At 36.5% G+C, this 16,120-nt stretch overlaps 1 protein-coding gene across 8 annotated transcripts in view; it reads left to right on the forward strand.

The window, feature by feature from the left end:
- Nucleotides 1–16,120, forward strand: part of NUMB (NUMB endocytic adaptor protein) — a 202,942-nt gene that overhangs the window by 162,072 nt on the left and 24,750 nt on the right. For all 8 annotated transcript variants that reach the window (XR_012478202.1, XM_074235771.1, XM_074235775.1 and 5 more), the window contains 5 exons: nucleotides 3,423–3,497; nucleotides 7,852–7,992; nucleotides 13,490–13,694; nucleotides 14,494–14,790; nucleotides 15,740–15,883. Coding sequence is in view for 7 of the 8 variants with exons in the window: in XM_074235771.1 (XP_074091872.1) it covers nucleotides 3,423–3,497; nucleotides 7,852–7,992; nucleotides 13,490–13,694; nucleotides 14,494–14,790; nucleotides 15,740–15,883 (862 nt within the window). In the remaining variant the exon portion in view is untranslated. The remainder of the gene's footprint in view (nucleotides 1–3,422; nucleotides 3,498–7,851; nucleotides 7,993–13,489; nucleotides 13,695–14,493; nucleotides 14,791–15,739; nucleotides 15,884–16,120) is intronic.

Here is a 16,120-nt window from a genome sequence, read left to right on the forward strand (position 1 = left end):
TTAGATTTGGTTGGTCCATTATTCTTATCTGTGGAGTATTGGTAGTCCTTTAAAGTCATAACACTTGTTTGCTTTACCTATCCAAAGAGCGAGGTCCAAATCTTACCCTTCCATTTATTATCTGTGTAACCACGAGTGAGTCTTGCTCGAATGCAGTTTTCTTCATCTATAACAGGGTAATAATCATATTCATGCCACCTGCCAAACAAGATCGTTGTAAGGAAAGTGCTTTGAAAAACTTTTAAAGTATCATATAAATGTGAGCAGTGATTATAATTACCAGAAATATGTCCCAATATATATTATTTTTTTAAAAAGGCAAAAATAATTAGAAGTCAGCCAGCTGACTATAATTGAACCTATGTCTTTGGATTGGGGGGGGGGCAAACAAGTGTTGAGGATTTTAAAACCCCCAAAACTACACAAGTTAGAATAATAGACAAAATCTAATAAGATGAAATTTAACAGGAATAAAGAATAGAATTTTGCTTTTGAATGGAACATAATTAAACCTGTAGCATAATTTTGTAACAGAAGCAACGGATTGTAAAAGAGATATGAAAAGGATAGGATACTGATCTTTTGTGATAACTATGGTTTATTCAAAAGTCTTTGTTTCAGCTTTTGTATGTGGGGAAAAATTATCCTACAAACTTGAGATTAATTTGCTACATACAGTTCCTTCCCTCAAGCCAATAATTCTCTGACTTGACTTTCTGGCAACTATTTTATGTTCCTTTCTGATTCCCATGTTGAAATCAACTTTTTTCCCCTATTCATAAAATTACCAATTAATTTTTCATATGTTCGGGATAGGTTTTATTTGTGAATTGTCCATTATCTTTTCTCAATTAAAGTTAATTCTAGTTAGGCAGCTTACTGAATTAGTAATTTACAGTAAATCCCACACTTGCTTTTACTTATTCCAGTGTCAGATTACTTAAATTGTTGATTGATTGCTTCTTCGAAATAAAGAGTACTGTTGGCTAAGGCGGAAAATAATTTTAAAAGCTAAACATCAGGGGCAGCTAGGTGGTGCAGTGGATAGAGCACCAGCCCTGGAGTCAGGAGGACCGGAGTTCAAATCCAGCCTCAGACACTTAATATTACCTGTGTGACCTTGGGCAAGTCACTTAACCCCATTGCCTTGCCAAAAAAAAAGGCTAAACATCAAAACACTTAGCAAGGAAAAAAAAATTCACATTTGAAATGTACAGCAAACTGAATTCCATTCCCTGTCATTAACCCACAGGTTGACATGATAGCTTGACAAATGGAGCTTGGTGTTTTATGCTTTGAGTCAATCAAAGTAAGATCTTTCCATTCCATACCAACCATATTTTACTAAATGATTTCTTCTATATTGTGAGTCTGTGTTCTTTCTTAATTTTATTGACTCTAGTCAGTGTTAATTCCACATTCAGTTTTGATGTCATTGTTAAAGTAGAAAGTGTTAAAACAGTGGGGTTAAAATAATTCTTAATGTTGCACATCTACATTTCTGTCTTACCAATAGGGTGTTAAGTATTCTCAGAGTCTCCATTCTAAATACAAAACTGTTATATTTGTCCTCAGACACTTTTCCTCTGGATCCTCTCTCTATAATAGTCACTTTTAGAAAAGCCTTACTTATGACTGTAAAATGAAATACTTTCCTTGTGACACCATAAATTATAAGGAGCATCTAAGTGGCACAGTGAATAGAGTGCTGGGCTTGCTTTCTGAGTTCAAATTTTACCTCACACATTAACCGTGGAACCCTTGGCAAATCTCTTAATCTTGTTTGCCTTAGTTTCCTCATCTATAAAATGAGCTGGAGAAGGTATGGCAAACCACTCTGGTATCTTTGCCAAGAGAACTCCAGATGAGGTTATAAAGAGTCAGACATGACTGGAATGCAACTGAAAATAAATTTCTAAACTAATGTTTCACAAAGTGATTGAGCTTGAGAGACTGAAGATTGTGGCTTTGATCCATTACTTATGAGATCCAATGCTTAGGAATTAACTGACTGGTAAGCTAGTTTGGACCTTGAAGATAAAACACAGCAGAGAGATCCCGTTTGGGAATTTGTCTAAAACAACCTGTGCCCAAGTTCAGCTGTTGGATCAAAAATCTAGGTAAGGTAGCAATTACCAGGTAGACTATAGCGACTGAGAATTAAGAACAGGACTGAACAAGAAAAATCCTTGAATTTGTTAGGAATTTGTGGGAGACAAAGCCCTCTATTGACAAAGGAATGTAACTATGGAAAAGGTTTATTTCAGAAAGCACATAAGTTTGTTCCCCATAAAATAAGTACCATTTTTTAGGATAACCCAATAATGGCACAAAAGAGCCTATTTGGGGTCGTATTCCTTACAAATGCAGAGAAGCCTTACAGTGTTATCATCTGAGTAGAGATTGACTCTAAAGGCTTTAGTTAAATGTTTTAAGGTTTCTCTACTTTCCTCATGGCAATATGCTATTACAAAATTGGCATGCTCTATTTTAAATCACCATTTCGTTTTAAAGCATTTAAGGAAAAAAGTAAATTAAAGTAACACTGCAAACTTCCCATTGCCTTTCTTTCAGAGAAATCACATGCCAGCCTATTCTTGAGTGTCTCTGTATCCCCAAACCTAATTTTCCTCCCCAGCAAAAGATTTAAATTCATATCATATTAAAGATATATTTCTGATAATTATTTTCAACTGATCTTCTTAAATCTCTAGATGTCACCATCCATTTGATGCTCAAATTAAAATGGACAAAGATTTTTCATGCTAATCTTGAAAAAAGTAACTCATATTTCTTACTTTAAAATGAAAATGTTGACCTGGTTGTCCCTTCTAGCAGTAAATATATGATGCTATGATAAAAACCACAAAATCTAATGGTTCTTGGGCCTTACACTACAGATTTAAAATGATGCTGTGATACTGCCACACACACTGGGGGCATTAGGGAGTGTGGGATTGGTCAGTGCCCAAATTTAGGAAAACTTTTTTGATATAAATACATTTTTAAAAGCTACTTGTGGTGTAACTCCTTATGTATTTAATGTGTATCTTACTCTTGTTTTTTTTCTTGGTTGATGTTTGGAAATGGGTGAAGAATCTAACCTTGAGTTCTTTGCCTTTGACTGAATGTGATAACCCAGTTTTGATTCCACCTGTCCCTTCCCCCCTTTACTTAATTTCATCTTATTGTTTTGCATTGTGTTTCTAAATTACTGGCTTTGGCTTGGTTTTCCCTGAATGTTTTTGCAGTCTGGTTTTGAGTATCTGGCTTTGGGCATCCCTCCTGAACTTCGACTCCATCTGCACTTATTGTTGTGGTTCTTGGAAAGCACAGTTAGGTTTTTTTCCCTCTCAGGAAGGTGACACTGTTTGTTAATATTTTATATGTGTATGTGTCTTTCTCTTGTCTTCTCTTGAAAGACTGGAAAGAAGGCCGTGAAAGCAGTCCTGTGGGTTTCAGCAGATGGACTCCGAGTTGTGGATGAAAAAACTAAGGTTAGATTTGTCTGGACTTAATTGTCAGTCATTTGTGTGTTGTGTGTTCTCCCAAGTGATCCTGTCTAATTCCATTAAGCTGTTGTAGTCACTGTACATCCTTCTGCTTTGTCCAAAGTGCAGCCCTCTGAGGGACTTTGAGCATACATGAAGCCAATTTAGTTACTCATTACCCCCCCTAGAAAGGACATTTTCTCAGCAGTACACATCTGACTTGTTTCACATGACAGAGCATGTTTGCTCTACTCAACATTAGCATTTAATGTTAAAATCTGGGTCTTTTTTGTTGAGATATATATATAAAACAAAGCTGCCATTTACCAGAGGTTTTGTTTGAATTATGACTAATCGTGTCTGAACCTGCTTGTTTTTTCCTTCTTGAATCTTAAAAGTGTTGTTTAAATTGATTAATCTGCTTTTTCATCAGATTAGTCTGCCTATTAAGACAAATCTCATGAACCTGGAAGTTAACTCATTTAATGAAGTTTTTAGGTTTCATAAAGCAAGTGAATATTCTGAACATTCACTAAGTGGAAGAAAGTCATTTCAAAGTTTTGGGTTTAACCTTGTGAGTATGAATATGGAGGATACAGAGGACAGAGTGTCTGCATTGATAGAATTGTTACAATGACACCAAGTAATCTTGAATAAAAATCTCCCAAGAAATGACTAAAGGCCACTAATTTCTTAACTTAAACATGACCTCCACAATTAATTAAACCTAAAAATCACCTATGCCCTGGAAGAAAGGGTGAAAGGCTTATCAGATTAAGAGAATTTTATTCCACTTGTCTTTAATGTGTCTAATTTGATTATTATAACTTTTACAATCAAAATTGTAGTATTTTAGTCACTCTTTAGGAGTTTCAATGTCTCCCCTATTTCAAAGCAGAGAGTAGATTTAGAGGTATATAATTGCTAGCATTAGCAATCATTTTATTTAGTTTTTATGTCATCCTGGAGGACCACTGTCCCAGAGTGGTGGAATACATTGCTTTACAATTGGGCATGTAATGCTGCTCCCTGGTGACTGAATACAATATTACCAGTAGTTTTTCACAGATAATGAATCCAGTGATAATGGCATTGGTGTCAATCTCTATACCAAAGAAAATGGCTTTCTTCACCAGCTTTCATGGGACCATCTCACTCAAGTAATGAAATGGACATGGCCCTAGATCTCACATGTTTTCTTTTAAGGTATTTTTCCTCAAGGTACATTTTTTAGGAAACCATTTGGTAATGTGTTTTGTATAGAATTCATTGAATGCTTTAGTCTGTGGAAAAGTTGTTAAAATAATCATAAAAATTAAAAATTCAAGTTCCTAAGAGAGATAAAGGAAAAATCAAGATCTGAAGTGCAGTGCCTGTCAAGAACCTATATTTCTGTAAGTTTAAAGAAGTTATGGAGATCATATGGCACTATGGGAAGAAGACTGAAAATATAGAGTTTTACCCTGGATCTGATTCCTATTTCTACCTCTTCATGCCTGTGAGATCTTGGACAAGACATTGAATCTTTACAAAGAGGTCTGGATCTCGAAGGCCTCATCCACCTCTCAATTTGTGATCCAAGCCTTGCTACCAGTCTTGAGAATCGAATCAGGGTTAGAAGAATCCAACAAATGGATAGGATGCTTGCCTGAATTCTGACCTAAGAAAACTAAAGAAATTAAAGAGATAAGAAAGATAACCAAACAACAAGATTAAAATGAAAATATGGGTTCAAGTCTTGCTCTGTCTGTGACTCTGTGTTAGTTTTAACTTTGTGATTCTCTGGTTAAATCTTTAAGAGTATAAATTGAAGAATTTTTTCTATTAAAATTTCCTTTAGGGGCGTCTAGGTGGCGTAGTGGATAAAGCACCGGCCCTGGAGTCAGGAGTACCTGGGTTCAAATCCCGTCTCAGACACTTAATAATTACCTAGCTGTGTGGCTTTGGGCAAGCCACTTAACCTCGTTTGCCTTACAAAAAAATTTCCTTTATCTGGAAAAAATAAGAGATAGTGTATAAATTGAGAAGGTGGCAACCTTTTTTGCTCAAGACAATTTGCTTACTCAGGAGTTTACTTTTCCTATCTCACAGTTCCAGTACCTGGCCTCTACTGAACTTCAGATACTAGGGCAAAGGTAACAAAACTGAAGTGATTCTTCCCCTCAAGTTGTTTGCAGTCTTTTGGGGGAGAAGATATGTTCCAAAAGAAATATACACAAAATAAATTAAAGGTAAACTGGGAAACACTACCAGAAACTGGAGGGAAAATGTGTAGTTTGAAGGTAATTGTATTCTAAGTAGTGTTGTAAGGAATGCCTTTCAGACTCGGGTCACTAGCTGGTGCAAAGCTACAGGGATAGAGGTGAACTGTCACCTTTGTGGGACAGCCAAATAGAACATAGTCAAGTCTATAGATAGTAGTGGAGGAACTAGTCACTAGAGAGAGATTGAAGATGGGCCTAGGGTGGAAGTAGGAATGACTATGGGTTCAGTCTGCTTAGAGAAGAGGAAAAGGCATTAGAGGAATACATGGAAGGAAAACTGGAATACTACCTCCTCTCTTTCCCCCTAAAATCCAAACAACTGTGAACATATGTTAAAAAAGAACAATAATGAATAAAGTTCCCATATAGAAAAAGAGTGTTAAAAATGAAAGGAAACAAAATACAACAGTGTGCTTATCAAACCTAGCTTAACTTAATCAATTTTTTTAGACTATTTACAGAAGATTTTACAAAGCTACTTACTAACTGCTGTTTCTGAAGAATATGAAGCAAACAGAAAACTGGAAAAGGACAAGTATAATATTCATCTTGAAAAAGATGTTTCAACAATGGCACTTGGGAAATACTACCCCCCAAATCAAATGAGTAATACACACTCACTTGAAGAGCACGGTTCCATGGCACCAATTACTAAGGAATATACAAGCAGTTTCTGCCACACCAAGAATGAAATTCATTTTTTTCCCTATGAAATCTAGGAAGGAAAGGGGAAATATTATATAATATGACTTTTCTAATATTTTTTAGCCTATACCAGACAACTTTTGTTATACAGTTAGATAGTAGTTCAAACTGTTAAACCCTAGTCTTCCATGAGATGTCTCTAGGATCCCTTAATTGTGATGTCAAAGCAGATATTTTGTTTTGTGACTCTTAATCACCTTTCATTCCACCCCAACACCTTGAGTATTAAAATTCCAGATTATGAAAAGCAACATAAAAAAATTTCATTATATTAGTACTTTAAAAACTATTTTGGATCTTACTATCAGATGAAATATATAGCTCAGAATGGAGCTGTTAATAGCTTACCATCAATTTAAACTTATAAACCCATGGAAATCATCACTAATAAACTGGAAAAGAGAAATTCAATTTATAACATAATGTTTCAAATAACTGGGAAAATCTTAAGTCCTACATAAAGATAACTATAAAACAACTTTAAGAGAAGTAAACAAAAAAGGAAATATTTGGAGATATGGTGAATGACAAAAACTGATAACATTATAGATGAAAAAAAATTAGAGATCTTTTACAAACAAGATCAAGAAGCCATCTATTTTGCATGGTATGTATTAGTTGAATTTCCTGATTCTTCCTTTTTTTTTTTCTTTTGAACCCTCTTCCTTAAAACAGTGAGCTGACTGAAATGACCTTGAAACTTCTTGTAGCTCTATAATTTTCTTTATCTTAATATGTGTGTGTTATATAGAAGATGTTCTAAAACTTATTATTAGCAATAACTTTAATAACTTAAAACTTACATAAGACTTATGAGACCCGCACAGACATGTATATGAATATGTATATATAATTTAATTTGGGGTGCCCATTGGCTACCACTTTGGCAATGCTGTAGTGTATGAATAAACATCTTCTCAAAATAATGTTTTTAAATGCATAAAATAAAATATATAAGATTAAAAGAAGTCAGTTATATTGAAATGAAGATGTAATTTTTTCCCCTTCCAAATTCATGGAACTTCTGAAATCTGTTCACTGACCCAAGAACCCCTGGTCTAGGTAATAAAACTATGACACATAAATATTTATGTTTTGTTCTTATATCATTGATGTTTTAACTAATTAGTTTTATTTTTATAGGAGTTAATATAGTTTTATACAGATATATACATGAATTGAATAATGTTCAACTGTTGCTTAACTCCTTTCAGGTGTTCCAGAAAAATAGATGTCCCCTTTCCTATGACTGAGTAGGGAGTAGGTAGCCAGATTTCTGAGCACATTCCACTTTAATCTATATTAGAGTAAGACTCAAATGTTTTAGACCTTTGAATTTGTATATTCTGAAATTAATAAAGCCTTTCTTGCCTTGTGCTTCAATTTTCTAGGACCTCATAGTTGACCAGACAATAGAGAAAGTTTCTTTCTGTGCCCCAGACAGGAACTTTGACAGAGCTTTCTCTTATATTTGTCGGGATGGCACCACGCGACGCTGGATTTGCCATTGTTTTATGGCCGTTAAAGACACGGTAAGTTTGTGGTAGGCAGTTTGTTCTTATCTGCACCCAGCTTCTCCAAATTTGGTTAGTCATAAATTTTTCTCCCAAAAACACAGGTGAGAAACTAGATGCTACAGCAACTACTAATGATGAGTATTGAAGCCTAACTTCCTTTTCCCATTTGATCATCAAGTTATCTTTAAATAACTCAGAAGCATGCTGAGTAAAATGAATGGTAGAAATTCAGGATTAGTCTATGGTCTCTGGAAATTAGCTAATATGCTTATGGTTTGTGTACATCTCTTTTCTGTGTCTTCTTTTAATATACTTTAAAAAAATAATTAAATTTTATTTTCAATTCCAAATTCTCTCCCTCCCTCAGAAGACACAATAAATAAAACCCATTACAAATAATGTATATACATGCAAAACAAATTTCTGCATTAACTGTGCTCCCACTACTTAGAATAAGAAGAAAGAAAAGGAAAGAAATAGAAATGATGCTTCAATTTTTACTCTAAGAGTCAGTCTTCTTTCTGTAGATGAATAATGTGTTTCTTCTTGAAACTTTTTGGAATTGTGGTTGGTCATTGTGTTGATCCAAACCTTTCAAAGTTGCTTACTTTACATTATTTCTAGCACCATATAAATTAGTCTTTTGGTTTTGTTCACTTTACTTTAAATCAGTTTGTAATAGTCTTCCCAGTTTTTTCTGTAACCAACCTCCTTCATGAATTCTTTTTAGGTTTTTTGCAAGGCAAATGGGGTTAAGTAGCTTGCCCAAGGCCACACAGTAATTATTAAGTGTCTGAGGCCAGATTTGAACTGAGGTACTCCTGACTCCAGGGCTCTATCCACTGTGCCCCATGAATTCTTTTTTTTTTTTAGGTTTTTGCAAGGCAAATGGTGTTAAGTTGGCTTGCCCAAGGCCACACAGTACTCCTGAATCCAAGGCCGGTGCTATCCACTATACCACCTAGCTGCCCCGCCCCATGAATTCTTAAAGTAATGTGTATATCTCTCTTTATATTTGAAGCAGTTCATTATTAGAATTTCATTTTTCTTAAACTTGAATGAATTGGTAAGCCATCTAGTAGCTACTTTAATGAAAATAACAGCAGTTGTAAACGCTGTATCTAAACTGGCAAAAAAAAAACCCAAAGAGATAAAAGGATTGAAGTGCTATTTTTTGTTTTGTAATAATTAGTGTACTTACTCTAAAATGCCATTCTGATACCTCATCATGGCATAGAAGTAATGTGACCCATAAAAGAGATAAGGAAAAAAGGTTTTGCAATGGAGAGAAGTAGGAAGATGAGAGAGAATGAGTGAGGCTTTTCACCATCATGAGAAATGGCTCAGAGTGGAAGTCACATCCCCACTCATTTGGGTATAAAAATCTATATTATCTCCAAAGAAAATAGGAAAGGGATGGAAGAGAGGTCACAGGGGAGGGGAAGGGAGGGGGAGGAATAGGTGATAAAAGAGAGGGAAGATCATGGGAGAGGGTAGTCAGATACAACACTTTTCATGAGGGACACGTTGAAAGGAGAGAGAGAACAGAATAAATGAGGGTGGGGAGGAATAGGTTGGAGGAAATACAGCTAGCAATAGCAACTATGGGAAAAAAAGTGTTGAAGCAATTTCTCTGATGGTCTTATGACAAAGAATGCTATCCATCCCAAAGACTGAGTTTATGGTATCTGAATACAGACTGAAGCACACTTTTTTTTTCCTCTCACTTCACTTTTCTTAAGGTATCTCTTTCTTTGAGGGGTGGGGGGAGAATTATATTTACTTTTACAACATGACTATTGTAATAATGTGAAAAAAATAAAAGTAAAGTGCTTTACAAAAAAAAAAAATAATCAATATGACCCCTGGACTCCTGAAGACTAGGGTAATGGACAGAAAGGCTTTTAAGTATAAGTCTAGCTATGTGTAGAAAGGCTCATCACCTGAAAGTGTAATACAAGATAACAATTTTGACCAAAGCATCTGATGAAGACTGTCCTCCAAAAAAACAAAGCTTTACATCAGTTCATCTGTTTGCATTTATAATCAAATTACAGTTCTCTTGAGGTATTAATAACTAACTAGAAATGCTAAAGCTGTATACCATGGAAACAATGTAAAGACTAACAGACTGCCTTCTGTGGGGGTGGGGGTAAGGAAGCATGATTGTAAAATTCAAAATAAATATAATCTTTCTTTTAAAAAAATAAGTAAAAATAGAAATGCTAAAAGCATACAGGGAAATTCTGCTATAATAATGAGTGAGATATTCATTTCTGTTTTTATGATCAAGACTTGATTTTTAAGTTCAAATTTGTAAATGGCTGAAACTGTTATTAAAGAAGGAAGGAGGGGGTGGCTAGGTGGCGCAGTGGATAGAGCACCGGTTCTGGAGTCAAGAGTACCCGAGTTCAAATGTGACCTCAGACACTTAATAATTACCTAACTGTATGACCTTGGGCAAGCCACTTAGCCCCATTGCCTTGCCTCCCCCCCCCCAAAAAAAAGGGAAAGAACTTCCTTTTTTAAGGCCCATCCTAGGCTCCAGAAAAAGCTCAACACACAAAGTTTTTCATTCTATCTAGAGTTTCAAAATATTAAAAAGCTTCAGGACTAGGATTATCCCCTTTAATTTTAGAATAGTTTCTGCCTCAAAAGTCTTTCAAAGTTTCTTTGATTTCCCTAGGAGGCTTTTTCTGCTTTTAGAACTTTGGACCTCCTACACACATTCTTTTGTGTAAATAATAATCCAGCTGTATTCACATGAGATGCAATAACTGGGTGACTGGAGCAATTCACTTGACTTGTAAATGTTAGCGGCAACTCCCTAAGTCTATATAAGCTACAAACAAGATGCTCATCTGCATTGTTTAATAGAGTTTCCAGATTTGGAACTCTTTACACTGATAAAATACCAGGTTCTGGCAAAAAACAAATTCCTTGTTATACCTTCTTAGCAGATGTGTCATTTTGTTGAGGGGATAGATGAAAACCTAATTAGGTTTAGTCAGTATAATTAAGCTAAGGAGTTGAAGGATAATTAGTAAGCACTGCAACTTTTCTTAGGGACAAGAATTTTAGAACAATAATCATGTTGTAATATCTAATACTAGGAAATCTTATTTAAATTTCTTGTCGTTGCTTGACCTTGTATGTAAGTAGAAGAGGAACCTACTCTATATCTTTAATGGGCCTCTGGAAAGGACCCTCTACGTACAAAATAGTCTTCCTCAATTTTTTTAGGTTTTTTTTTTTTTTTTTTGGCTAGGCAATGGGGTTAAGTGGCTTGCCCAAGGCCATACAGCTAGGTAATTATTAAGTGTCTGAGACCAGATTTGAACCTAGGTACTCCTGACTCCAGGGCTGGTGCTTTATCCACTGCGCCACCTAGCCGCCCCAGTCTTCCTCCTTATTGCTAGTAACTGGAATGGCCCCATCTCTTCTACATATTAGACAAATAGCCCTGGATAAATCATGGGACATCATAGGACCTTTTTGAGCCTTGCTTTCCTCTTTTACAAATTGAGGAATTGTTCTGCATGATTTTAAAGCCCCTTCATACTATAACAGTTTATGTTCCTGTGAAAATCACTTAATGGAAGACAGAGCAGAACATTACATAATTAGAGAGTTTATAATACATATTCTCTTTGAAGAAATACAGTCTTTTGTTTTGTGGTTGTAATTACAAAAATTAAGAGCCTCCTAAACTTCACAAAATCCATGTTTAGTACTCTATTGGAAACTCTTTTGCTCCGTTATCCATCTACCTTGTAACTTTGAGGCAAGGAGAATGTTAGGAGCCTCAGCCCTTAACCTAGTCCAGAGAATTTGACAGCAGACTTGTAAATAGAACTTTGACCACCTGCCCTGGCATCCCTGGCTTTTACCTTGATTCTCCACCCTATGGAAACTGTTAACAATGCAGTTGTAAATGTAACAAAAGAGCCCAGCTGTCCCACATACATTCCAATAGATGTCTAAAGGGAATCACCAATGAATCAGCAATAAAGACAAAGAGAAGAACAGGTAAACTCCTCTATCCAGTCCATGAGTGCACAAAAAGGAAGCCAGAGGAGACTGGAAAAGGTGACACATCGGAAATGTGAGCTCAAGCTCCACAAAGAGAGATAATTTATGAATTATCAGTGAATAACTAAAAACATGACCAAAACAAATGGATATTCTTATTTCAAGAAAAAAAAAATATTCCCAGATCTGTTAGAATCAGAAGGTGAAGTTAAACAGAAAAAAACCCAGCAATCACCCAAAAACACTCAGAAATTTCCTGTCTAAAAATCCAGAGTTTCCAATTCAAAGAAAAAATAATATAAGCAGATTGCAAGATTACTAAGAAACCATAGAGCATTACACAAAACTTTATACCAATATATTTAAGAAAAGAAATCTCTCTACCATGGAAACAATGTAAAGACTGGCAGATTGCCTTCTGTGGGAGGAGGGGGGAGGGAGGTAAGATTGGGGGGAAAATTGTAAAACTCAAAATAAAATCTTTAAGCAAGAAAAGAAATCTCAGTTTGCATGAACTGATGCTGAGTGAGATGAGCAGAACCAGAAAAACACTGTACACCCTAACAGCAACATGAGAGCGATGATCAACCTTGATGGACTTGCTCATTCCATCAGTGCAACAATCAGGGACAATTTGGGGCTGTCTGCAATGGAGAATACCATCTGTATCCAGAGAAAGAACTGTGGAGCTTGGACAAAGACCAAGGACTGTTACCTTTAATTTAGGAGAAAAAAACCCTGATATCTTTATTTTCTGATCTTGCTATCTCTTATGCTTTGTTTCTTCCTTAAGGATATGATTTCTCTCTAATCACACTCAATTTGGATCAATGTATATCATGGAAACAATGTAAAGACTGGCAAATCGCCTTCTGTGGAGGGTGGGGAGAGGGAAGTAAGATTAGGGGGGAAATTGTAAAACTCAAAATAAATAAAATCTTTAATAAAAAAAATTTAAAAAGAAATTTAAGAATACACAATTACAAAAAGAATAAGAAAACTGCTTTTACAAACAAATTTACTCTGAAACAAGTGAGCACAATTCTGTAGTGGGGGGAATAATGGAGCTTTTAATAGACTAGAGAACTTTCATATGTTCCCAGTCAAAAGACTAAAAGTATTTACAATCTGTCAATTATATTTTTCCATGAAAAGTATAAGAGAAGCAGCTATGTGATATAAATAGAATTTTTGTTGGCATATGTGTTTAAACTCATTTTCAAAGAATAATGATTATGAAACATTAAGGTACAAAATTAATTTTCCACACTAACTGTAAAGTAATTTCTTAGCAAAAAAAAAATTCCTTTTTTAGGTTGGATTGGAGATCTTCCTAGATAATGGGTGTCCTGAGGGTAGACTCCCATATGAAAAGAAGTTTATCTTTGGCTCTGTCAAAAGGCTAATTGGAGCTTCTAGGCCACTCTTCTTTTTACATTTTTGGGAAGTTGACTTGCTTTTTAATATTTTTTTCAAACAGGGAGAAAGATTGAGCCATGCGGTAGGATGTGCTTTTGCAGCCTGCCTGGAACGGAAACAGAAACGAGAGAAGGAGTGTGGTGTGACGGCCACTTTTGATGCAAGCCGGACCACGTTTACCAGAGAAGGCTCTTTCCGTGTCACCACAGCCACTGAGCAAGCAGAAAGAGAGGAGGTCATGAGACAGATCCAGGACACAAAGAAAGGTATCTTCCCATTCCTGGCATCCCTGGATTACTTACAAACTCAGAGAAATCCTAGGATTGAGGAGAGGAAGATGGGGATTCCATGTTTGACAGACTCATGTCAGTACTGTTTAGAGACAATCTCTCCTCCATGGCCTTTGGCTTCATTAGCCATTTTAATGTGTTCCTAGGTAGTAATGACATCACAAAACACACACACACACACACACACACACACAGAGTCATACACCTTGGAACAGTTTCTATTCTGGGGTGATGATTATGATGGCTGTTCACAGCAGAACAACTTGGCATTTAGGCTTAATCTCCTTTTGAGTCTTCACCTTCAATGCTAATCCTTCTCAGGCATAGGGCTCCAGCTAGCCATCTCAGCTCCACAGTTGCAGTTTTGCGGCACTAGAATCAGTGAAATCTAATTGAAACTGCTCTCTTGGAACTTTCTGATTTCCACCCCAGTGACTTTAAAATACCTTCATTGCCAGAACAGAGTCCTTTTTTGGGACCATGCTTTTCTTCATGTCTGACCCACAGGCAAGTTATAATTGCTTATCAGTCATAAAGCTAGAACTACAAGATCTAAGATCTTCCAACTTTAAAATCTTGTGATCTTGAAATACATTCTTACCCTTGTGACATGAGGGTAAGATTTCTTTTTTGTGAGTAAGAAAGATAAGTCATACTTCCCCTACACTTTAATAACATTTAGAGGATGATGCTATCTTTGAAAGCTTTTTAATTCCTTAGTTATGTGGGCTTTGATTATTTGGAAGGCGGCAAAATCTCCCTTTTGTTTTCCAAGCTGAAACAGATGTGAAGGCAACAGTGGCTACATCAGCAACACCCAGTAATGTTGCCCCTTCTCCATCTTCTCCTACCTCCCCAACGGCTGACATCACTGCCTCCCTTGAGATGAATAATCCCCATGCCATCCCTCGACGTCATGCACCAATTGAGCAACTTGCCAGACAAGGTTCATTCCGAGGTTTTCCTGCCCTTAGTCAGAAGATGTCACCTTTTAAACGCCAGCTATCCTTGCGCATCAATGAGTTGCCTTCCACTATGCAAAGGAAGACTGACTTCCCCATCAAAAATGCAGGTAAGGTAGAGTACATCCAGCTCAGTATAACATCACTAGTAATCATTACTCCTTTGGCTTGCCAAATGTTTTCTGATTCTCTGCATTAATAGGGAACCCCTGCCAACCCTGTCAGGTTATTAGTGGTGTTCACTGTAATTTTTCAATGAAATAAATAGGCCAGAGAAGAGAACTGTTTTGATTATTTTGTTCCCTTCCTTTGAAGGAGTTCAGGAGAACAAGAACCTCTAGTTTTCCTTTTTTGTGTCCCTGCTTGGCAGTCACCTAGGGTGGATTAAAAAGACTTTGGGGAAAAAAGTGCAATTAAAGAGATGTAGATAGATAAATTCAAAAGAACAGATAAACTTTTTTTGTTCTTTTGATATTCCTCCAAAGAGACTGAGCCATTCATGGTAATCTTACTCAATTGTTCTTGAACTGAGCTCAGACCAAAGACTATTGTTTAGCTTGTATCAAGATACAAGTAACTGGGGCGGCTAGGTGGAGCAGTGGATAAAGCACCGGCCTTGGAGTCAGGAGTACCTGGGTTCAAATCCAACCTCAGACACTTAATAATTACCTAGCTGTGTAACCTTGGGCAAGCCACTTAACCCCATTGCCTTGCAAAAAAAAAAAAACCTAAAAGATACAAGTAACTTCTAGATTTATCTAACCAGATGCCATTGGCCCACGAAAATCATATCTCTTATATGGGAAAGGAAAGAAAATGGGCATAGCATATATTAGGACCAACTGAAATGCTGAGCTCCCTGGAATCTAACCCTTTCCTGTGAGCAAAAGTCTTTTTGAAATTGTGCTTCTTGAGCGTAGTGGGAGCATGATCTTTTGAGGATGGCTGATACAGCTTTTCTCCTCAATGAGAAGTTAATGGAAGGGGCCACCCTTGTGTGTTGATGTGTACTTCAGTGTTACCTGCCTTTCCAACTTCAAATGATTCTCTGATTTCCAGTGCCAGAGGTAGAGGGGGAAGCTGAGAGTATCAGCTCCTTGTGCTCCCAGATCACGAATGCCTTCAGCACACCTGAGGACCCCTTCTCATCTGCCCCAATGACCAAGCCGGTGGTGGCAGCCCCACAGTCCCCTGCCTTTCAAGGTTGGTGGTGTCCTAGTTTGCTCAGCAATTGAAACGAGGCATTTTCTCACTCTTCTTGATCCATGCATGTGGCAATCTGAGCTTTCTAAGGCTCAGTTAACTCAATCATTTTGCATTTCCTGTTTGAAAAGTACCTTGTGCTTTGTGGCCTGCTTCACTCCCTTTCCTACAGTCTGAGTTTCCAGTTTACATGTATATCCTCTGTCTGTCATCATATCCCTTAAAGAATCCACTAAA

This window comes from Macrotis lagotis, chromosome 4 (assembly GCF_037893015.1).
Source record: "Macrotis lagotis isolate mMagLag1 chromosome 4, bilby.v1.9.chrom.fasta, whole genome shotgun sequence".
NCBI lineage: Eukaryota > Metazoa > Chordata > Mammalia > Peramelemorphia > Peramelidae > Macrotis > Macrotis lagotis.